The 25011-nt window shown below is 45.2% G+C and overlaps 2 protein-coding genes across 2 annotated transcripts; both read right to left on the reverse strand.

Annotated features, from left to right (window-relative positions):
* Positions 1 to 4287: 4287 nt before the first annotated feature.
* UFC1 (ubiquitin-fold modifier conjugating enzyme 1) lies at positions 4288 to 7660 on the reverse strand. The gene is made up of 6 exons (XM_079958515.1): positions 7493 to 7660; positions 6251 to 6318; positions 5753 to 5816; positions 5327 to 5403; positions 5116 to 5206; positions 4288 to 4541 (listed from the first exon to the last, which is right to left on the reverse strand). The coding sequence occupies exons 1-6, from the start codon at positions 7613 to 7615 to the stop codon at positions 4470 to 4472; spliced, it is 495 nt and encodes a 164-aa protein (XP_079814641.1). The 5' UTR covers positions 7616 to 7660; the 3' UTR covers positions 4288 to 4469.
* Positions 7661 to 12066: 4406 nt separating this feature from the next.
* Positions 12067 to 18051, reverse strand: APOA2 (apolipoprotein A2). Its single transcript, XM_079958553.1, has 4 exons — positions 17988 to 18051; positions 15696 to 15777; positions 13869 to 14019; positions 12067 to 12320 (listed from the first exon to the last, which is right to left on the reverse strand). The coding sequence occupies exons 2-4, from the start codon at positions 15745 to 15747 to the stop codon at positions 12206 to 12208; spliced, it is 318 nt and encodes a 105-aa protein (XP_079814679.1). The 5' UTR covers positions 15748 to 15777; positions 17988 to 18051; the 3' UTR covers positions 12067 to 12205.
* Positions 18052 to 25011: the final 6960 nt, after the last annotated feature.

The raw sequence follows: 25011 nt of genomic DNA on the forward strand, positions 1-25011 counted from the left end.
ACAATCCACCCACCTCCCTGAACATTTATAGTAGGGTCTCCATATCTCAAAAAGGGAAAATCCAGAGAAAATTCACCAAAACCTACACTTCCAACATGGGTTGCTATATGTCCGGATTTTTCCAGACATTACAGCCAAAGCCATATGGCAACCCTAATTTATGGTATGAAAATGAATCTGTCCAATCCTCTTTCAAAGCCATCCAATTTGGTGGCCACCACAACATATTGTGGGAGCAAATCCCATGGCCCGAATCTTCCAACATCAATCTAGCTCAGTATAGTCTACCCTGACTAGCAGCAGCTCCCCAGGATTTCAGGCTGAGGTCTGTCCCAGCAGCACAGAGAGATGGAAGATGTTCCACCCTGAGCTAGTCTTTCCTCATAGCTTATTCCCCTCTTCCTGCACACATACCTATCCCTCCTAGGTAGCAGAGATAGAATGTTGCTCCCTGCTAAATCATAGCTATACTATGTATTTGGAAAGAAGTTTGTCAGTTTGTAATGCATTTGGATACCTCTTAAGATATTGTAACCAAATTTTGCTTGATGGTTCTGGAGATCAAGGAGCAGGTTTTTCTCTATGGCTGCATACAATCGAATACCATTTTGAATGAAGATTGCGGACTGAACCTTTCAAAACTGTGCCAATATTTGCCACCGATTTCAGAACAATTTTTTTTATTTTTTTTGCATGAGCACTCCTTCATGGATCACTGCCTTGCCGTGGCGAAGGGGCTTGAAGAACTCAGAGAAGCTATGAACTATGCCGAGCAGGGCACCCAAGATGGACAGGTCATAGTGGAGAGTTTTGACCAAACGTGATCCACCTGGAGGAGGAACCGGCAAGCCACTCCAGTATCCCTGCCAAGAAAACTCCATGGACAAAGACAACAGGCATATAAAAGTTATGACGTTGGAAGATGAGCCTCTCAGGTCAGAAGGCGTCCAACATGCTACTGGGGAAGAGCGGAGGACAAGTACAAGTAGATCCAGAGCTGATGAAGTGGGTGGGCTAAAGCCGAAAGGACGTTCAGTTGTGGATATGCCTGGAAGTGAAAGGAAAGTCCAGTGCTGTAAAGAAAAATATTGCATAGGAACCTGGAATGTAAGAACTATGAACCTTGGTAAGCTGGTTGTGGTCAAAAATGAAATGGCAAGAATAAATATTGACATCCTGGGCATCAGTGAACTAAAATGGACGGGGATGGGCGAATTCAGTTCGGATGACTATCATATCTACTACTGTGGGCAAGAATCCCATAAAAGAAATGGCGTGGCCTTCATAGTCAACAAAAAGAGTGGCGAAAGCTGTACTGGGATGCAATCTCAAAAATGATAGAATGATCTCGATACGAATCCAAGGCAGACCTTTTAACATCACAGTAATACAAGTTTATGCACCAACTACTGGTGCGGAAGAAACTGAAATTGACCAGTTCTATGAAGACTTACAACACCTTATAGAAGTGACACCAAAGAAGGATGTTCTTCTCATTATAGCGGATTGGAATGCTAAAGTAGGGAGTCAAGAGATAAAAGGAACAACTGGCAAGTTTGGCCTTGGGAGTTCAAAATGAAGCAGGGCAAAGGCTAATAGAGTTCTGCCAAGAGAACAAGCTGGTCATCACAAACACTCTCTTCCAACAACACAGGAGACGACTCTACACATGGACATCACCAGATGGGCAGCATCGAAATCAGATTGATTATATTCTCTGCAGCCAAAGATGGAGAAGCTCAATACAGTCAGCAAAAACAAGACCTGGAGCTGACTGTGGCTCAGATCCTCAGCTTCTTATAGCAAGCTTAAACTGAAGAAAGTAAGAAAAACCACTGGGCCGGTAAGATACAATCTAAGTCAAATCCCTTATGAAGACACAGTGGAAGTGAGGAACAGGTTTAAGGATTTAGATTTGGTGGACAGAGTGCCTGAAGAACTATGGATGGAGGCTCGTAACATTATACAGGAGGCAGCAACGAAAACCATCCCAATGAAAAGGAAATGCAAGAAAGCAAAGTGGCTGTCTAACGAGGCCTTACAAATAGCAGGGGAGAGAAGGCAAGCAAAATGCGAGGGAGATAGTGAAAGATACAGGAAATTAAATGCAGATTTCCAAAAAATAGCAAGGAGAGACAAGGCGGCCTTCTTAAACGAGCAATGCAAAGAAATAGAGGAAAACAATAGAATGGGAAAAACCAGAGATCTGTTCAAGAAAATTGGAGATATGAAAGGAACATTTCGTACAAAGATTACCATAATAAAAGACAAAAGTGGAAAGGACCTAACAGAAGCAGAAGACATCAAGAAGAGGTGGCAAGAATACACAGAGGAATTATACCAGAAAGATATGGATGTCTCGTACGCCCCAGATAGTGTGGTTGCTGACCTTGAGCCAGACATACTGGAGAGTGAAGTCAAATGGGCCTTAGAAAGCACTGCTAATAACAAGGCCAGTGGAAGTGATGATATTCCAGCTGAGCTATTTAAAATTTTAAACGATGATGCTGTTAAGGTGCTACACTCAATATGCCAGCAAATTTGGAAAACTCAGCAGTGGCCAGAGGATTGGAGATCAGTCTACATCCCAATCCCAAAGAAGGGCAGTGCCAAAGAATGCTCCAACTACCGCACAATTGCAGTCATTTCACACGCTAGCAAGGTTATGCTTAAAATTCTATGAGGCAGGCTTAAGCAGTATGTGGACCGAGAACTCCCAGAAGTGCAAGCTGGATTTCGAAGGGGCAGAGGAACCAGAGACCAAATTGCAAACATGCGCTGGATTATGGAGAAAGCTAGAGAGTTCCAGAAAGACATCTACTTCTGCTTCATTGACTATGCAAAAGCCTTTGACTGTGTCGACCACAGCAAACTATGGCAAGTTCTTAAAGAAATGGGAGTGCCTGATCATCTCATCTGTCTCCTGAGAAATCTATGTGGGACAAGAAGCTACAGTTAGAACTGGATATGGAACAACTGATTGGTTCAAAATTGGGAAAGGAGTACGGCAAGGCTGTATATTGTCTCCCTGCTTATTTAACTTATATGCAGAATTCATCATGCGAAAGGCTGGGCTGGATGAATCCCAAGCTGGAATTAAGATCGCCGGAAGAAATATCAACAACCTCAGATATGCAGATGACACAACCTTGATGGCGGAAAGTGAGGAATTAAAGAACCTTTTAATGAGGGTGAAAGAGGAGGTCTGAAGCTCAACATGAAAAAAACGAAGATCATGACCACCGGTCCCATCACCTCCTGGCAAATAGAAGGGGAAGAATTGGAGGCAGTGAGAGATTTTACTTTCTTCGGCTCCATGATCACTGCAGATGGTGATAGCAGTCACGAAATTAAAAGACGCCTGCTCCTTAGGAGAAAGGCGATGGCAAACCTAGACAGCATCTTAAAAAGCAGAGACATCACCTTGCCAACAAAGGTCCGTATAGTTAAAGCCATGGTTTTCCCAGTAGTAATGTATGGAAGTGAGACCTGGACCATAAAGAAGGCTGACCACCGAAGAATTGATGCTTTTGAATTATGATGCCCGAGGAGACTCTTGAGAGTCCCATGGACTGCAAGAAGATCAAACGCATCCATTCTGAAGGAAATTAGCCCTGAGTGCTCACTGGAAGGACAGATCGTGAAGCTGAGGCTCCAATACTTTGTCCACCTCATGAGAAGAGAAGACTCCCTGGAAAAGACCCTGATGTTGGGAAAGATGGAGGGCACAAGGAGAAGGGGACAACAGAGGACGAGATGGTTGGATAGTATTCTCGAAGCTACCAGCATGAGTTTGACCAAACTGCGGGAGGCAGTGGAAGACGGGGTGCCTGGCGTGCTCTGGTCCATGGGGTCACGAAGAGTCGGACACGACTAAACGACTAAACAACAACAACAACAGAATGCATGAGCAGCATTAGGTACAAGACTGCTAAGCAATGCAGACGTTTGCCTTCAACGCCTCTTGGTTTTCACCTTTGTTTCAGTTTTATTACGTTTTTAAAGGGTTGTATCCAGTGCCTACTCAGAGAAGACCCACTAAAGTTAATGGACAGCATTAACTTAGCTCTATTAATTTCACTGGTTCTACTATGAGTAAAACATAGTTGGTTACAACCCAAGGTCTGCTTTTATTGCTATTTTTTAAAAAAAATTCCTATCATTTTATGTAAACCATCTAAAGTTTTTTTCCTGATGAAGTGGTATATAAATAAGATTTGCCACAACAGTGCGTTCAGGGGGCTTTTCAAGAGACAAGCAAAATAGCAACTCTTAGGAAAGGCTTGCTTTTCTTTCTTTTAATTAGTGAGTCATGTTCTGTGGATCAGTCGGAAGTCCGGGGTTCAGAAGTTACACAGAGAAGCACAAAACAAAGTCACTGGCACATGTTTGAGTCTGCAGCTGTTGGTGGTTGAGGCCTAGGAGAGCAGCCGAGGCCTAGCCTCCACTCGCAGGCCGCACAGCCTGCCTCATTTCTCCTTGTGCTCAATCTGGCCTTTCGATATCAAGTCTGGGATCTCCACAGCCAGCCAGGGTCCCAGCTGCAAGAGAAAAAGAGGACCATCAGACCAGGGCCACTTCCTTTCCCACATCTGGTAAGAGTGGCCATGTGACATACTTGACACTTTTAGGATTGTTACAACAATATTTCCAATTACAAGGCTTCCCAGTTCACATCCAACATATGAAGTTGCCTATCTAGGCTCAGTATTATCTACAATAGAGGTTAAGAACCCATTTTTCAGCCTGAGGGCTACATTCCCTTCTGGATGACTTTCTGATTCTAGCCTGCCAGCTGATGGGGAATTAAAGATCTGGCCTACAGACCAGAATAAGTTCCCCACCCCTGATGTATCATGGATACAACTGACACGGGCTCTAGTCCACAAAAACCAATGCAACGCATTTCTTAAACTTTAAGAAACTGGAAGACTCCCGTGTTGTTTTCATGCTTTGATACTTATTTGGAGGACACAGTTTTTCAATCGGAAGGTTTGCTGCCAATGCAATTTACTCATTTGACAAGAGCAGCCCTTTGGGGCTTACTAAATGATGTCCCAAGCAGCCCAGTCAAACACATGTGTGCGCGCACACACTCTCACACCTACTACTCACCCCCAAGGCCATGAGATGAGCCAGCCCAAATTTAGGTACATTCCTGGCCCACAAAGGTTTGAAGTGGTCCGTCAGACATATTTTACCGCCCCTGCAAGAAGACACACAGAGGTATTAATATGGGGCATTAATAGGACAGATACAAGGGGAAATTGTGATCTAGACCACACCATACAAACTGGCTAAAATATAGAGGAGGAGAACATCTGACCTGTACATTTTTGCTGTTTTTCCATCCAGCTCTGGGATGGCGATTTCCGGCGCGGTGGATGGATATGTTACCGGAATCTGCAAATGGGGTTTAAGCAGAGCTTAATACTTAGAAATCCTGCATAGGTTGACCTAATTAGCCCTCACCTAAATCCACCCATTCACCAGAAACCATCTGACGGTTTCTGAAAACTATTTCATTCCAGCCGGCTTTTTAATTGAACTCTGATTGTATAGCTTTAACTCATTTTCAGTCACATTGCATTGGGTTTCTCGTTCACTGCTTACAGGCAACTGTGATTAAACAATATACAAATTGTTGAAATAAAACATATAAAAGTAAAAGAAGCAGCTCTCACACAGAAAGTGAGGAATGAAAAGCAGGAGGGTCAGGAAGACCAGAGGAGGTCATGGGGCAAGGACTCACATCAAACTCAACAGCAAACTCATACTTCAGGAGGTTGTGAATGTACCAGCATTTCCCAAACCACCTGGCAAGGAAAGAAAAAGAGATATGACAAAGTTACATCTCCTGTCGCACTAAAGTCACATCCACATAATAATGAATATTAATATTACTATTATTGCTACTATCATCCCACCCTTCACCTCAAGGTCCCAGGGTGGGTTAATGGCAACTAAAATAGTGTTAAAAACAGTTTAAACAACTTACAGAAATAAAAATATACATCCCAATTGCCAAAAGCCAGGGTAAAAATGTGTGTCTTCAACATTCTCCAAGTGCTGTAGAATATATTCACAATACATGTAAAGCACTATTGTGGCGCTTTAACAGTCATGAAGAATCCCAGGAACTGTAGTTTGTTCAGGGTGCAGACCTCACAGAGCTATAATTCCCAGCACCCAAAACAAACTACAGTTCCCAGGATTTCCCACAAAGTTTTGGGGTCTCCCTTGTACTCACCTTGTGCCTTCCTTGTTGGACTCTAGTCTGAACCAATCATTATCAGCATTCTTGTTGTTTTCCACATACTACAGAAAGAATCCATAAAATAAAATAAAACAGACAGCAAGGTAACCTCCATAGCATGATGTCTGTAATGAACATTTTTTGAAAATCCAACAGAGGCAGGTTACGGATTATTCCTGCAGCCATATACAGTATTTAAAATTACCCCACCCCCCACCCTGCACACATACAAAGATTCCTGGGAACTGTAGCTTGTTAAGAGTGCTGCGAATCATAGCTCTGTGAGCGGTAAGCAACAGTTCTCAGGGTTCTTTAGGAGGGCGGATTTATTTATTTATTAAATTTAAATCCTAGCCTTCCCCCCAAAGGAGTCCAGGGCAGCAAACACACCCACTTATTATTATTATTATTTTAAAAGTAAAACTGTTAAAATGTTACAAAAGTAGTTACAGTTAAAAATATAGTCCCCCCCACAAAGATTTCATCTCAGTAAGCTTCCAAAAATCAATTGGGGCGGGGGGGGGGGAGAGAGAGAGAGAAAAAGAAAGGTGAACTCAGACACAAGTCCTAGGTGTGTTTACTCAGCAGTGCCATCCGCACAGAGCAGCGTGCGGACATGGCTCTTAGGCTGGCAGCTTTCCTGGGCACAAACCTTCCTGAATCACAGTACAGTGGTACCTCAGGTTAAGTACTTAATTCGTTCCGGAGGTCTGTTCTTAACCTGAAAGTGTTCTTAAACTGAAGCACCACTTTAGCTAATGGGGCCTCCTGCTGCTGCTGTACCGCCGGAGCATGATTTCTGTTCTCATCCTGAAGCAAAGTACTTAACCTGAAGCACTATTTCTGGGTTAGCGAAGTCTGTGACCTGAAGCGTATGTAACCTGAGGTACCACTGTACAACCATCAGGTCGGGGACCATCTGTACAGGACGTTTCGCACTACAACTCCCATCAGCCCCAGGAAACAGCCAAAGGCCCTGCACGGTGGGAGCCGTAGTCCGAAACAACTGGTAGGCGTCAGAGTGGGTGGAGGCTGGTCTCCTCAGAAGCAAGTCCCACTGATTTTCAATGGGGCTCACTCCCAGGGAAGTGGCAACAGCCCTGCAGCCTCAGGCCCCGCAAGTTTCTCCTATTGCAGCAGCACGAAAATTGACCCTCTGAAGCCACCGTAGTGCAGCGGAGCCACGTCAGCCTCCCGGCACATAGCTCCCTCTCCTCACCGGGAAGGACCACGTACCTTAATGAGCGCCTGGTATTCCTCCTTCAGCCGCTGAATCCACAGCTCCTTGTCCCGCGGACCCGCGTTCGTCTTCAGCAAAGGCAGCTCGGCCACTACCCGGCGAGTAGCCTCGTCTGCCATCTTTGTTGAGGTACGCTAACCGGAAATGGCTTCCCGTTGGGCAGGGCGAGGAAACGTCGCGCGTTGTTGTCATCCTTGCCTAGCACGTGAGCAGTTGGGCGGAAATGGATCACGTGACGCTTTCCCCAACATGATTGTTGAGGGCGGAAATAGAGTGTAGAGCGGTGGGGGGGGGGAGGCAAAATCATAGAGCTGGGAGAAAAGAGTAGAGGCTACATGTAGGCTGTTGGTGGAAGTTGTTTCTTGTGTGGCTTAATTAGGGCGCTGTGGTTTCCTTGGATTCCACTTTTACCCGACACCAAAGGATTGGGAGTGCGGACGGATTCCTCTCCGCCGGATGAGCTTGGAGCAGCCAGCCTCACCCTAATGCCCGCCAGATCTTTTGGACTTGTTGTTGTTTAGTCGTTTAGTCGTGTCCGACTCTTCGTGACCCCATGGACCAGAGAACGCCAGGCCCTCCTGTCTTCCACTGCCTCCCGCAGTTTGGTCAGACTCATGCTGGTAACCTCGAAAACACTATCCAACCATCTCGTCCTCTGTCGCCCCCTTCTCCTTGTGCCCTCCATCTTTCCCAACATCAGGGTCTTCTCCAGGGAGTCTTCTCTTCTCATGAGGTGGCCAAAGTATTGGAGCCTCAGCTTCAGGATCTGTCCTTCCAGTGAGCGCTCAGGGCTGATTTCCTTCAGAATGGAGAGGTTTGATCTTCTTGCAGTCCATGGGACTCTCAAGAGTCTCCTCCAGCACCATAATTCAAAAGCATCAATTCTTCGGCGATCAGCCTTCTTTATGGTCCAGCTCTCACTTCCATACATCACTACTGGTCTTTTGGACTACAATTCCCATCAAGCTCCAGTTGTCGTTTGCTGGTTGGGGCGCATGGGAGTCGTAGTCCAAAACTGTAAGCTCTCTGAAATCTGACGTAAAGGTAAAGGGAGCTCACCCCGTCGCAGGGATTCAAACCGCCCACCTTCTGATCGGCAAGTCCTAGGCTCTGTGGTTTAACCCACAACGCCACCTGCGTCCCCAAAATCTGACTTAAGTAGACCGTTAAAGCAGCCTAATCGTGGCAAATGCCAGACCTCTCCCAGCTTGTGGAGCGAAGCCTTGGAGAGTTTGAGCATGAAGCTTCAAACCTGCTGATTTATTTAGAGCATTTGTACTCTTGGTGGGACGCGGGTGGCGCTGTGGGTTAAATCACAGAGCCTAGGGCTTGCCGATCAGAAGGTCGGTGGTCCGAATCCCCGCGATGGGGTGAGCTCCCGTTGCTCAGTCCCTGCTCCTGCCAACCTAGCAGTTCGAAAGCACGCCAGTGCAAGTAGATAAATAGGTACTGCTCCTGATGGGAAGGGAAATGGCGTTTCCGTGCACTGCTCTGGTTTCACCAGAAGTGGCTTAGTCATGCTGGCCACATGACCTGGAAGCTGTCCGCCAGCTCCCTCAGCCAGTAAAGCAAGATGAGCGCCACAACCCCAGATTCATCCATGACTGGACCTAATGTTCAGGAGTCCCTTTACCTTTACTCTGCTTTTCAGCCAAAAAAGCTCCCAGAGTAGCTTGCATACAGTCAAAACAAGACAGTCTTACCATGTAAACAAAAACAAGAAGAACAAGAACCCTATGACACACAAGGGGCAAGGAGGGAAGAGGAAAATCAAAATCAGAACTCAGGCAACAATTTCTGAATGGTTGTTTCCAGTTGGCACATGGAGCTGGGCTTCCAGCAGAGCAGGTGGGGTGAGTTTTGTATTTCTCCCATTGAGGCAGCCTGATGGACTGGCTGCCCCCAAGTGACAGTTGAGGAGAGGCCAGATGGAGCTGGCCTGTCGCAGCAGAGCCCGTGGCATCAGCTCTGTTTACAGGATGATTGCCTCCCTTAGTACCATTAGGCACACATTCGTCTTTTCTGTGTTTGGTTTGACATTTTTCTTGCAGTGATTACTATGACCTATAGCTAACAAGTAATATTCATTTTATTTTATTTTTAACCCATTAACCTCCCTCCCTCTGTTAAATAGTTCACCTGGGTTGCTTGTCACTTTTGCCACCTCCTCACTGGCCTGCCTGCTTTTCATCAAGCTGCAGTTGCCATGGCCACCTATTGGCATCCACAAGAACCGCAGCGTGATGACAGCCTTACATTTTTACATATACTGTATAGCAGTGGTTTTCAACTAGGGTACCGTGGCACCCTGGGGTGCCTTAAATGATGGTCAGGGGTGCCGCAGGCAACACTGGCCTCTGTCCCTCTTTCCTTCCCTCCCTCCTCTGATTCCTTCTTGCGTCTCTGCCTCACAAAGGCTTGCACAGCTGTTTGTTGCAGAGGCCCTGGCTACAAGCTCCACAGGCGAATGGTGCCTCTGGGGCTGCCCAGGGGGTGCTGGTTGCCAGAAGGTGAGGCGACCTTGGAGTAAGCAAGCAAGCAGGCAGGCAGGCAAGGGAGCCCAGCCAGCCAGTCCTCCGGCCCTTGTTGTTGGGAATGGACAGTGTAAGGAGCCACATCTCTTTGGGGCAGGGGGCAGCTCAAACACTGGGGCGGGCAGCAATAGAGGACTCCCAAGGAGAGGGGAGATACGATACGATACGATACGATACGATATCTTTATTGTCATTGTCCCTTGCGGAACAATGAAATTGAAAAACTACATAAAAACTACATAAAAACTACCTAAAACTACCACAAAACTACATAAAAACTACATAAAAACTACATAAAAACTACATAAAACATTCAAAAACCCCTTAAAAAACCCTCTAAAACCCCATTTTAAAATACACTATACTACAGAGACCCCTTATGCTGCGTTTAGAACCAGAATTGCATTAGCGTAGAAACTGTTTTTCAGGCGGCTAGTCCTGGCCTTTATAACCCTATACCTTCTTCCAGAAGGCAGAAGCTGAAAGAGATCATTTCCGAGAGGAGAAATGAGAGGAGAGGAGGCTGAAGGAACACCCCACAAGGGAGCGTGTTCGAAAAAAAGTGAGAGGCTGCCAGCCCCACAGGGGTGCCACAGAAAGAATGTAATTGGCCAAGGAAGCCGTGGACTCAAAAAAGTTGAAAACCTCTGCTGTGCAGGAATATACATAGAGAATTATAGAGTTGGAAGGACCATGAGGGTCATTTAGTTCAACCCCCTGCAATGCAGGAATATTCTGCACAATGTGAGGCTCAAATTAATGACTCTTAGGGCTGCCATACGTCCGAAAAATCCCAGACATCGCCGGGATTTGGCTTCCAAAAACGGTGTCCTGGCGGAATTTTCAACGTCCATTGTAAATGTCCGCAAAAAACTGGACATATGGCAATCCATATTGTAAGTGGGTTTCTTTGCTGATTTTTATTTTTTTGCCAAAAAAAAAAAGCTTAATAAATTTGACACACACCCACCCCTCACTTTTGTGACCAGATTTTCACTTTCTGAAATACAGCAAACCTAACGACTCTGAGATTAAGAGTCTTATGCTCTACTAACTGAGCTATCCTTCCCAGCGGTGTATTTTAAAGATGTTGCTTAATCCCCTGTTTGTAAACCACACTGGGCGCTTCCAATTTAAATAGTGTGTGTTTTATATTAAACAAAAGGCGCGCTTGCTGGATCAGAGCAAACTCTACCTTAGTGAACAATATCGGCAGAGGGCAGTTGCAGTGGCAAAGCTGCATGCTCTGCTACCGGGGGCCGAGAGCAGGCGGGGGGGCGTGGCACACGTTCTGGGGGTGTGGTGCGCCAGGGGGGCGCAGCGCATGTCGGGGGGGGGGGGCGCTGCGATGGCACCCTACTGGAATAGTGGGGCCAGGGATGGTCTGCTCCCTCTGCACCCGTGTTCCTCCGCCAGTAGGCAGTTGTCTTCAAGTCGTGCTTGCAGGCTTTCCAGAGGCACCTGCCTGACCACTGTGGGAAAGAGGAAGCTGCAGGAAACAGCCCTTTCCTCTGTTTGGCGGGGGGGGGTGGCTCTTGTAGCATTGTTCAGAATAGAACCTTCAGTGTACAGTGCCAGTCTACCTTGGGATGTGTGTTAAATGTACTGTATTTTTTTGTGTATAAGACGCCCCCTACTTTTGGGGACCCCAAATTTAGAAAATCGGCATATGCACTATCCATGTATAAGACGCCCCCAGATTTCTAACCTTATTTTAAAGTAATAAAAAACAACCCTAGTATTATACACAGAAAAGTACAGTACTTTAAATTTACAGTGCGGTTTTTAATCAAGTGTTGTTGTTGTTTAAATAGTTGAAGCTCATTACAGCAGCTTGAGGAACAGCAAACTGGGATGACGTACCAGTGGGGCAGGGAACTGTGCATGGTATACAAGAAAAAGATGAACATGGAGGGGGCTTTGGGGTCCCCATTTGGCACCCACCCCATCGCTGGCTATTTTAAGCGGAGTGGACATGCAATATCTTGGATGCTCTGCCTGTATCAAAACCCAGACACATGCACACATGCACACACTTAGAGAATAAGGCGCCTTTATTACAACCAGAGTGAGATCCAGCCAGTCTTTGGATTACAAGAAGGTGCTAGATTTCCCCTAGTTTCCTTTTCAGCAGATGATGAGGACGGAGCCTCTCTGAACGCAGCTTCCACTACTTTACTTGGTCTTTTTCTGGATGGTACTCATAAGGCTGGTGAAGAACTGGGTAGCCTGGTCCCTGAGTTGTTCAGCCACAGGAGTCACATGCTCTTGTGCCCGCTGCACGTAAGCCCTGTCAGAATGAATAAATGGACGAATAAAAGAATCAATAAATGGATCAGGCCAAGGGCTTCCCTCTAATCCAAGCATCCCCATACTCGGCCCTCCAGATGTTTTGGGACTACAACTCCCATCACCTTTAGCTAACAGGACCAGTGGTCAGGGATGATGGGAGTTGTAGTCCCAAAACATCTGGAGGGCTGGATTTGGGGGTGCCTGCTCCAATCCTATCCATTTCCAACAGTGATATGACAGACACTTTTGGGAAGCCAACAAGCAGATCATGAAGGCAAATGGTTCTCCCCTTTTTGGGCAGTCCTCAGCAGCTGTTCTTTGGAGAGACTGCCCCAGTGCATGGGGGTTCCATTCCTAGCCATATTACCGATTATGAGTTAATTAATTACATATATATGCAACTAGTTAATGCCCAGATTGCTTCTAAGCAGTTTACAAAACGTAAGAACCAACTGCACAGTACAGTACATGCAGTTTTCAGAATGCAATGCGTTCCTCAGGAAATCGTTCGTTAGGCCAGAGTTTGCATAACGACAATTTCCATTATTTCCCTTGGGAACATTTCTGATCCGTGATTTGTCCAATCTGTCTTCTCTCTCACTCCATGGTTTCATCCTGAAATGGCCGCAGCCAACCAACAAAAGAGAGACAAAGGAAAAACTGATTTCTCCCTTCTCTCTGCCTGTTCCCCTTTTCCATGCTTTCTGCCCCAAAATGGCTGCGACTGACCAGCAAAGCACAAACAAGTAAGGATGTGGGCAAACTCCAGATGTTCCGATATCTGAATCAGCTGTTGTTTGGGCATAATTCTTTATGTTTGGAATCTGTAGATAAGGAACATTCCGATAGCGGGACCTGTGTGTATTGTTAAAATACAGACTAATTGTTTAAAATTCGGTGTAATTTAAATGCATGGTAAAACAATCCAGATGAAACATTAATATATAAATGACTGTAACTAGCATGTGCAATGAAACAATCCCATTAAAATGAAACTGCAATTAAAACAAGAGGCTCGGGCTGAGAGAATAAGGGAATGCCTGTATAAATAAGTGACTTCAAAAGCCGGCAGCATGCCAATGCAGATGGAGCATCTCATATATCAGCAGGGAGATTGCATTCCACAACACTGGTGCTAGCAGAGAAAAAGCCAGTCTCTGATTCACCACCAGCCAATAACCATCAGGCCTTGGTAAAAGTAACCAGGTTCCATGTGTAGAATTTGGTGCCTTTATTGGGCAGTGGAGGAGAAGGTTACCTGATCCAGAGTTTTTTTTTAGAATTGTATAAAAAGGGTCCTCACCCCATTTCAGCTGAAATGCAACTGGATCTGGTGCTGTTTCATTTATATGTGTATTTGATCCGCTGTTTTTGCCTTGAATCAAAATATTGCCTCTTTTGTACAAGTTATGTTTTTAATGCTTCATCTCCGTACCTGACCATGCTCAATCGCCTTTCGTTCTGTCTGTCTTTCTGAATTGTTGGACTTTTAATAAAAATACATTTAAAAAGAAAGAAAGATGTGAGTGGGGGAAGGAGCTCTTACATTGTCTGGGCCTTGAATTCCTCTATCTTCTCTTGTGGCACGAATTCCTTTTTGAAGTAGTCAGATAAGCTATTAAGGTAGTTCTGCACTTGCTGCACGACATCAGAAGCCTCGGCTGGAGCCTGTTCCGCCTGCCGTCTGACCACAGTCCCTGCAAGGACAGGGAGAGACTCGTAAATAGGGGGTCACTCAACAGTACAAAGGGGAAAAGCCATTAACCAGTACACCCTCTTAGTTCATAGGGAGCTGCCTCATACTGAATCAGACCAACTAGCTCAGCATCATCTTCAGTGACGCTCCAGGGGTTCCTCCCAGCCCTACCTGAACGACAGGAGCGAGCCAGCAGTAAATCACACAGAGCATGTTGGAGTTAAAGCTTTATTAGCAAGAACAGGATCTGCAAAGACTTGGCTGAGTAACAGGCCTAATGAACATAGGAACCCACCTCCAGGTGTTTCATCCCCATGAATCATTTGCCGAAACTAAAGGCCCCTGCCTCCCCACAATTGTGTAGGTCTCCTCCTTTCCAGGGTTTGCCCCCCGAAGCAATCGGAGACTGAGCCGGCATGCAGTCTGTCTTTGCTCCTTCCACTTCATGCCTCTTCTGGTTCTAGGAGAACAGAGCTTGTTGCAGCAAGAGGGGGAGTCACCCATGACTCTTCAACAGCCTGATTCATCTTGGCCTCTCTCCTCCACCTCTCCTGCTTCTGCCTCTGATTCTGGACTTCTGTCTGCCACAGACTCTCCCAGCTCACTAAGCCCTGTTACCCCTTCAGCACCTTCTCTTCCTAGTCTTTTCCCTCTACTCCTTCTCACCACTCATTGTCATCCCGCCACCACTCCCTGAGCTCTCAGAGATGTCTTTGGGGACTGAACCAGGGACCTTCTGCATGCAAGGCAAATGCTCTACCTAGAGAGCTTCTGCTCTGCTCCTCACGCAAGCAGTATCCCCTCTCCTGTGTCCACATTGTGTTGTTGTTGGAAGTTCAGTCCAGACGGAAGAATACTGGAGAAAATTGAGTAAGTGGAAAACAAACACCCACCCTCAATGGTTGTCAGTGACCTGAAGGAGCATCTCCACCCCCATCGTTCAGCCCGGACACTGAGGTCCAGCACCAAGGGCCTTCTGGTGGTTCCCTCATTGCGAGAAGTGAGGTTACAGGGAACCAGACAGAGGGCCTTCTCGGTAGTGGCGCCCACCCTGTGGAACGCCCTCCCTTCAGATGTGAAGGAAATAAGCAGCTATCTTATCTTTAAAAGACATATGAAGGCAGCCCTGTTTAGGGAAGTTTTTAATATTTAATGCCGTATTGTTTTTAACACTCGATTGGGAGCTGCCCAGAGTGGCTGGGGAAACTCAGCCAGATGGGCAGGGTATAAATAATAATAATAAATAATAATTATAATTATAATTATTTTATTTTATTTTTTTCAAATTAAGTTCCACCTGGAAGCACTCTTTGATTCCCTCACGGTTTGCAATGAAGAACGCTGCCCAGAGTGGCTGGGGAAACTCAGCCAGATGGGCAGGGTATAAATAATAAATTATTATTATTATTATTATTATTACTATTATTATTATTATGTTTTCAAATTAAGTTCCACCTGGAAGCACTCTTTGATTCCCTCACGGTTTGCAATGAAGAACGCTGCCCAGAGTGGCTGGGGAAACTCAGCCAGATGGGCAGGGTATAAATAATAAATTATTATTATTATTATTATTATTATTATTATTATGTTTTCAAATTAAGTTCCACCTGGAAGCACTCTTTGATTCCCTCACGGTTTGCAATGAAGAACGCTGCCAGCCCCCTTGCCCCACAGTACCTTCCATGCAGCAGACGCTGACCAACAGGATTGCGAGAGCGAACACCTTCATTTTGGCACGCTTGGAGCACTCCTTGACTTTCTGGGGGGAAGGGAGGACGGGGAGAGGTTGTGAGAAAAGAGGTGAGGAAGGAAGACCAAGCCCACACACTCTACGGCTTGATTTCTACGCACTATACCTTTAAAGCACATTCAAAGCACATCCCCCCCAAAAAAAAATAATTTTGGGCACTGTAGTTTGTTAAGGGAATTGCTGGGAATTCTGTGAGGGGTGAAGTCATAGCTGTCAACTTTTCCCTTTTCTTGCGAGGAATCCTATTCGGAATAATGGAATTTCCCTTTAGGAAAGGGAAACTTGTCAGCTATGGGTGAAGTCCTGTGCCCAGAATTCCTTGAGAGAAGACGTGCTTTGAGGGCATTGTGTGTACGCAGGCTACACCCACAGTGTACATTTGACATGTGGCTCTCCTCAGAGAATCCTGGGAATTGTAGTTCGTTAAGAGTTACTGGGAACTGAAGCTCCCTGAGGGGTCAACTACAGTGCCCAGAATTCCCTGGGAGGAAAGAATGTGCTGGAAAGCAGTAGTCCTCAAAGAGATGGCCCACAAACCATTGGCAGTCCACAGGCTATCTGCTCAAAGGCCACGTAAACCCTCCCACAGCTCAGGTTGGGTAGGAAGCTTCAGAGACCAAATATGGTGCCAGCCCCTGGCACTATGAGGCTGAGGGGGAAGTGATGGCCCATCATATCAGATAGTTTGATAGAAGCATTGCTTTAAAGGTATAGTAAGGGTTTCCCAAACTTGGGTCTCCAGCTGTTTTTGGACTATGATTCCCATCATCCCTGACCACTGGTCCTGCTAGCTAGGGATGATAGGAGTTGTAGTCCAAAAGCAGCTGGTGACCCAAATTTGGGAAACCCTGTTATAGACTTAGTTGGCCAAGTGAATTCTCAGGTTTCTCGTGAGGAAGTTTTTTTTTTGTTTGCTTGCTTGTTAAATACTTTACTGCTTTAAAAACAAAGAATATAGTAAATATGTGAACTTTGTGAACAATTCCCCCCCAAAAAACACTTCACGTTTTCTGCCCAACCGCATGGCACGCTTTAAAAAAACCCAAAACTTTTCATGAGGACTAGAAACTATTGTATCCCTCCTTTTTGGTCAGTAGGGAGCAGCCATTCTTGAAGGCTGCAATGCCTGTGTTAGTGAGGAGGCTGAACAGCTAAAGGGAGGGGGGAACAAAGGGATGAGAGAGCTGTACCCGTCTACGTCTACCACTCAGACGTAATAAAAGTGATTTAGAAATCCCAAACTCAGAAAGGTGGCACAGAATCTTTCTAAATTAAAAATTAAAATGTGGTGTTGATTATCGAACAATAGTAATTTCACTTCCCTTAGTTCAGGTGCCTATGAAGCCAAGTTGGGACTAGTGTAGAGGTTTTTTTGAGCTTTTTTTAAAAAAAGGAAATTCGCCAAAATCTACATTTCTGACATGGGTTGTAATATGTCTGGATTTTCCCGAATATTTAAGCGATTTTCGCCCAGACACTGTTTCTGATTGCCAAATCCCATCTATGTCCGGGAAATTCAAGACGTATGGCAACCATAGCACTAGGAGGTAATATCAGCAGGCTGGGGGAGCCCCCAAGGTTTGCAGAAATAAAGAAAACATTGTGTGTGTGGAGGGGGGAAAGCTTACTGACTGTTGGGAACGGAACGGATCCGGTTTATCCCAAATCAGAGCACTTCATGCTGCAACCCTTTGTTGCAGCCTAGCAGTAGCCAAACAACAACTATTGTCAGGGACAACCCCTCCGTTTTACATTTGTCACCAGCTTCCTTTTAGATTTTCTACTTTCCCATCCTTCTACCGCTCCACCCTTGACACCTTCTTCCCCTCTTGAGAACAGGCTAAAATTAAACTGGGGCAGTTACCCCCAGCGCCACAGCGGGGCTTAATTCTGTGCTTTGACATCCGTTGCACAACTGCCACAGCTCAGACCCATATGAACACCCAGGAGAGTGTTTTTTTCACCCGCCCACTGAAAGAACAAGTGCCCCCACAAACCAAGGTTTCAAGAGCAGGGCTTGTGGATTCACTTGAATTCTGCCGTAATCCATAAAAAAAGTCAAGCTCTATTAGCAGAAGCGCCACCGGTTGGATTTCTGCCTGTGTCACATAGCTGGTAAAGTTTCAATATTTCTGCCGGGGGGCAAAGTGACAATTCCATTGCTCCACCCCACCCCAAACCCTTTCTTCTTAAATAAAATAAAGTCAATTCATTCTTACCCAAAAGATCAGTTACAAGGAGCCAGTCAACATAGAAGTGATTGTTAGTTTGAGGTTGTAGGCTCTTATATAGGGTATCAAAAGACCAGCCTGTTTCACCCGATCTCTTCTCCCTGTTGATTGGTGCTTGTGCCCCGTCCCGTCCCTCCTCCTCCCCTTCAACCTGCCACCACATCGACTGTCCCTCTTGGAAGTGCAATGTGCGATTTCTGCAACTGCTAACTAAGGCAATTCCCATGTCAACAGCTTCGGGGTCTAAGGGTTAAGTACACACAGAGGCCCACACTTACTTCAGTGATAACATTTAGTGTGGGCAAGGGAATCGTGGCCATATCAGAGTTAATGCAGAATGCAAGCCCTGCCTTGAGGCAAGCGCCCTCATATAAACCTTTGGTGCAGTCACATCTAGAGTAACGATTGCAGTTTTGGCTGCCTCCTTTTTCATGACATTGGCCTACCTTACAAGGACGTTGTGTAGGGATAGTAAGAACAGAGGAACAGCCCGGCTGCAGTGGATCACGCCAAAAGCTGAACGATTGGTATTCAGAAACGTTACTGTCTAATAGCCACAAACATCCATGATTTTTTCTAACCCCCTTGTACAGTCAGGGAATCACAAGAGTTTTAACTATGTGCTTCAATTTGTCTGTCCACTCCTTAATCTTCCAACTTTCAGCTCCATTGCATGATTCTGAGTTCTAGTACTACACAAGAAGGAGAAAAACTACCCAGGCCCATAGCTGTCAAGCGTCCCTTATTTGGCGGGACAGTCCCTTATCCCAGCGCCATGTCCCACTGCTGTCCCTTATTGGCTGCTGGCTGGGCTTTCTGCCTTTGGCTCGGAAGGGCTCAGAAGTTGAACATACCTGTGCCCGGAAAATCCCTTATTTTGGCTGCTGATCCCTTATTTTCGAGGCTGCTGGTCCCTTATTTTCAAATCTGTAAGTTGACAGCTATGCCCAGGCCACATCTGCACCAAACATTTAAAGGAGTATTCAAAGAGTATTTAAACAGTCACGTCTCCCCCCCCCCAAAGAATCCTGGGAACTGTAGATTGCAAAATACACAGAGAGTTATTAGCAGACAGTTCCCAGCATTCCTTGGTTGGGGGGGGGAGCCATGCTTGTTTAAAGTAATACAATACGGCTTTAAATGTAAAGTGCAGATGGAGCCTGGCCTCACTTTGATTCCCCCTCAATACAGGAATGTTATACATCTTTTCTAAGCTAAAAAACCCCCCCAAACCCAAATGTTGTCATCGTTCCTCACAGAGTGGCGGCTCCACCCCCCTGAACATTTTGGCTGTGCTTTTCTGAACCGTTTATAAAAACAACTGAGGTGGGGTGACCAAAATTGAACAAAGTGTTTTGTGTACATAGTAAGTTTGTCACATGACAGATAAAAATGATGCTTAACGACTTAAAAATAAATAAATGGTCCCGACAATAAAAAGAAACAAATTCTGCATCTTTCCCCTCAACTCCCCCCATTCATTTCCATGCCAGGAAAAGTTTTATCTTGCTGAATTTGCCAAGTGTGACTGCTGTTAAAGGCATGGGAGCTTTGCTGGGGGTGGGAAGGTGGCAACCCTAGCATCTCCTGCAGCCAAACTGGAGCAAGCTCTGCTAAACAATTCTTCATTTAAATCCTCTCATGTTAGAATCTTCCTCCTCAACTGATGAGGGGGGAAAGGGGCCTAGCCTGCTCTTGTGCATTTTAAAATAAAGTGGCTCTCCAGAAATCAACAGGGGGAAGTTTTGTGCCCTTTCACCTGCAAACATAATTGGTACATTCTGCACCAACATTTAAGGCACTATGATGCCACTTTTAACAGTCATGGCTTCCCCCCAAAAATCCTGGGATCTGTAGTTTGTGAAGGAGGCCACAAGTTGTGAGGAGACCCCTACTCCCCTCTCAAAGCTAGCTACCATTCCCAGAGTTCCCTGGGAACTGTTGCTGTGTAACAAACCTTCAGTTCCCATGATTCTTTGCAGGATGGCGTGACTGCTAAAGTGGCATAAGAATGTTATAAATGCATCCTGTGGATGTGACCATTGGCTGCCCACATTTGGAGACTGATATGAAGTAGGCAGCACACAAAACACTACCAAACCATTCTACGTTCTAAATCTTATATTAATAATCCAAAAACTGAGAGAACAAGGTACAAGATCTACTACAAAAGCCACAAACAGAAAACTCATTCAAATTGTGTCCAAAAGGGAGATTCCGTCTTTAAAGTTTCTTTATCCAGGCTCCTGTAGATTTCAGTCTACAACGAGAATTGGCAGCATAAAAGGTCTGGTCAGCTCACATGAGGCTGGCCAGGGTTTAATGGCTGGGAGGTGAAGGACAGAGTTTGGCTCTAATCTTATCGCTGGACATTAACCTCCAACATGTCAGGTTGACTAATAGGGGCACATGTGGAAGTAGACAAAGGGGGAAAAACAGTGTCAGCAGAAAAGGAAGCCGGGAGTCCAGGAAGTGTAAAGAGGTCCTTAAGAAACTCAGTAGACCTGGTCTGTGGGGGAAACCTGACAGGCAAACAACTCCTTCCCCATTAAAAAGGTAGACAACAACAACCGAAATCCAAATCTTTGGCGTCTTTCCCTTTGACCTCACATGGAATGTGCAACCGTAATTTTGCTTGAAGTTGCAAATAAAGGTTTTATGGAGGAATGGTTTAAGCCAGTGATTCTTAAGCCCCCGCCCCCCCTCTGGGCCACACTTTCAGAATAAGAATTAGCTTGTGCCACACTGAATTTTTTATTGGTAGCAAATACGTTGGGAAACAAAAAGAAACAGCAACTAGCAGTGCTTGATTTAGAATATACGGTAGAACACAAACTACCTTTATACAGTGGTACCTCGGGTTAAGTACTTAATTCATTCTAGAGGTCTGTTCTTAACCTGAAACTGTTCTTAACCTGAAGCACCACTTTAGCTAATGAGGCCTCCTGCTGCCGCCTCGCCGCCAGAGCACGATTTCTGTTCTCATCCTGAAGCAAAGTTCTTAACCCAAGGTACTATTTCTGGGTTAGCGGAGTCTGTAACCTGAAGCGTATGTAACCTGAAGTGTATGTAACCCAAGGTACCACTGTAATAGGATCGTGGGACAGCCAGAAAGTATGAAACAATGCAGCTACATAAGGATCACTCCCAAAATATAATTATAAACAAGCCTCTTACATGTGTACCTTAAGTATGTATACAAACTCAGTGAGAGGTGTGAGCTTGCAGTTTAACTTGATGCTCCTGCTCTCATTTTGAAAAGATATCTATCCATTTCCTGCAAATAAAAACAATTATTTTGGTACTATGCTATGTTGAAATGTTTTTTTGCTTGTCCTTGAACCTTCCCACCACCTCTCCTGCCACACCAGTGTGGAACACCAAACCCTTTGAGAACCACAGGTTTAAGTACCGTATTTTTTGCTCTATAAGACTCACTTTTTCCCTCCTAAAAAGTAAGGGGAAATGTGTGTGCGTCTTATGGAGTGAATGCAGGCTGCGCAGCTATCCCAGCAGCCAGAACAGCAAGAGGGATTGCTGCTTTCACTGCTCAGTGATCCCTCTTGCTGTTCTGACTTCTGAGATTCAGAATATTTTTTTTCTTGTTTTCTTCCTCCAAAAACTAGGTGCGTCTTGTGGTCTGGTGCGTCTTATAGAGCGAAAAATACAGTAATTTGCTGTTCGCAAAGCTGGCCTCCCTTAATTCCCCCTCATTCTTACAGTGTTTTCCTCCAACTACTGCTGCCCTAGACTTTTCTCCTCTTCAAGTCCAGAGATTTCCCTTTGCAATGGATGTGCCTTTGCCGTTCGGATTTTTCAGGATACAGGGAATCTCTGGGTTTTTGCAGGAGTGCTTCACAATCCACATTAGGTATGGACAGGCCCTAAGACTCAGGCAGGCTTGGGGAATAATACACGACTCTCAAACTGGCACAGCCTGTGTGCTTGCTTCTGTGCTCTTTCATCTTGGTCAGCTTGTGTACATTTGCAAAACAAGCAATTTTTCAAAAAAGACCATGCCCAAAGTTCCTCTTCTACCTGGGGGTGGGGGAGGGGAGCTGCCCACTTAAAAGAGTGAGCATTTGTGCTCAGAGCACATGAAGGCTGTAGCCCAATGGGCAGGCCATCTGCTTTGCGTGCAGAAGGTCCTGGTTTCCATCCTCCAGGTAAGGCTGGGATAAATCCCCTACTGGATAGATGCTGCCAGTAGACAAGACTGAGCTACACAAAGCAATGGTCTGACTCCAAAAAATACTGCTTCTTACATCCCAATGAGCTTGGCTATCTGTGTGTGAGAGAGAAGAAACAAACAAACAGGAGGCATCAGCGCATAACTATGAAAACTATTAAACACATCAGGATTTCAACTCTCCCTCCCTGCAGAAGGTCTCCTTCAGCACCTGATGATCAACAGCACCTTCCATCTCGAACTCTACGATCGACAGGTGAAGCCCCAAGTTAGTGGTTAAAAATCTCTATTTGGTTTTTTGTCGTCGAAATACACTGCAGACGTCTGATCTCCCTGGAGACCAAGAGATATGACGATAGACTGCTCTACCGCCTTTCTTTTAGCAAGTGTTTTGTGCCAGTGGGGAAGTGGTAATTCTGTATTGATTTGTTTTGGATGTTTTATGTGATGCCAATAAAGGTTTTATGATACGATATGACAGGGGAGGCCTTGCTGCCATCCGGGGCTGCCCAGTTGGCACTGTGACAGGGCCTTTTCAGTGATGGCTCCCCATTTGTGCAATGCCTTCCCTACTGAGGTGCGCCTGTCTCCATCACTATTAATTACCAGGAGGAATATGACAGCGTTCCTGTTAACCGAGGCTTTTGGTGGCTGAAGAATACTGTCCCTGGCGGAAGAATGTTTTTAATTGAGGAACCCGTTTGCATGATCCAAATATTCTTATTAGCATAAACAAGAGGGTAATGAACCTGAATCAAGTGGGTGGAGGGGAAGGAACGAGGGAGAAGAGGGGGGCGGGAACCCTTTTTGCTTCATCCCCAGCATCGAAAATTCTGGGAAATTGTCCATTACAAACCATTGGGTTGGCAGGCACCTGGGCTATTGTACATAAACTTGGTGGGCACATTCGGCCTGCTTCTTCCGTCACCGCTGCACATCATGTGCCCCTGTGTTTGAAGAGTCGCTGTGTGCTCTTCAGTCCAAAGGCTCAGTTAAGCAATCTTCACCCCTGCAGTATTTGACAAAAATAAAATAAATAGATCACCCTGATCCAAGCTGAAATAATTGGAAAGCATTTTTCTGAAAGCTCCAAGTAGCTCCAGGAAAAAAGTCTTATTTTATTTTGGAGGAAAACACAGAAAAACCTAATTTCCAAAAGAAAACCACATGGGTTAACAAATCCCAAGCACCACACAATATTAAACATCCTAATTCCATGCAGAATATTAACGTCAACGAAACAGAATCAGTCATCAAAAAACAGCCATCAAAAATAATGCACAGCTGAAGGTGGATCCCAGGAGGGGGGAAAAGGAATTAAAATAATAAAGGAGATGGAGCTACTCCCATAAGGAAAGGTTGATTTTTTTGGAACTTTTTAGTTTAGTGAAAAGGTGAGCAGGTGGTGGCATAGAATCACAGATCTGTAGTGTTGGAAGGGACCCCTGAGGGTCATCTAGTCCAACCCACTGCAATCCTTGAACCACCGACCTTCTGGTTAACAGCCAGGTGCACTGACCCCTTGTGCCACAAGATTGAAGTTTATAAAATTTATGCCTGGCATGGAGAAAGTGGATAGCAAAAAGCTTCACTCTCACTCTCACTCTCTCTCCTTACTAGAACTTGCGGATATCCAATGAAATTGAATGTTGAAAAATGCAGGGCAGAGTCACGCAGCACATAGTTAAACTATTGGAATTCGCTCCCAGGAGAGGCAGTGATGGGCACCAACCGAGAAGGTTTTAAAAGAAGATTGGGCTGCATGAATACTTGTAGCCAGAAGTTGGAAATGCGAAAGAAACACCAACAATAACAGATTGGCAAACACTCATGATAGAGTATTTCCAATTAGCAAAGCTGACCGGAAAAACCTGGGGAGCCTTAAATCAAAAAGTATACGGAGAATGGAAAATATTTAAGGAATATATAAGACTATATTGTAAAAATGATACCATCCTGGCAGAATTGAATGAAATTTGTGTACAACAAATAAATGGAATAAACAGCTTTAAGAAATTTTTTGGAAAAGATATAAAACAAACTGTGTGACAAAATCAAGACAATAGAAAAAGAATGATGATTGGAAGTTTTTCACAGAAAACTTTATTAGATAAGACATGTTGTGTAAATATGTGGTTCTTTTAATTGTCTTTTTTTGTCACTTTTAAACCTTTTTTTGACCTTTTTGAGGTGACAAATCATTTTTCTTTTCTTTGTGCTTAATTTTGTTATACTTACCTTTACTGTATGATTGTATTTTAAACTAATAAAGTTTTATATTTAAAAAGAAGAAGATTGGGCAAGATGATGCAGGCAGCTATTGATGGCTGCTAGCCTTGGTGGCTCTGGGGTCAGAAGGCAGAGGCTTCTGAATCCCAGGGAGAAGGCTCTTGTGCTCTGGTCCGGCTTGCAGGCTTCCCTTCAAGGCATCTGTTTGGCCACTGTAAGAATAGGATGCTGGACTAGATGGGCCATTGGCCTGATCCAGCAGGCTCTCCTTGTGTTCTAAGGAACCAGAACTTGGTTTCAAAATTCTGGTTCCTTTTTGACACAGCAGGGCACAAATGTTTCTTTGCCCTTGCACCCCAGAATAAATACTGGGTTACCTTGCAATCTGAATGTGGCCCTCAAAGCCTCTCTGTCTGCTTCTTATGACTTTATTTAAGCAACACCTCCTGGCCTCACCATCTCGCAGCTCCCTCACTAATTGCTTGTGATTGCCTGGAATGTATCTTTGGTGATATCACCACACTTAACATGGACACCACCTTGAGCTTCTTGGAAGAAAAAGGTGGTAGAATCATAGAATTGTAGTGTTGGAAG

This window comes from Podarcis cretensis, assembly GCF_951804945.1.
Source record: "Podarcis cretensis genome assembly, chromosome: 16".
Taxonomy (NCBI): domain Eukaryota; kingdom Metazoa; phylum Chordata; class Lepidosauria; order Squamata; family Lacertidae; genus Podarcis; species Podarcis cretensis.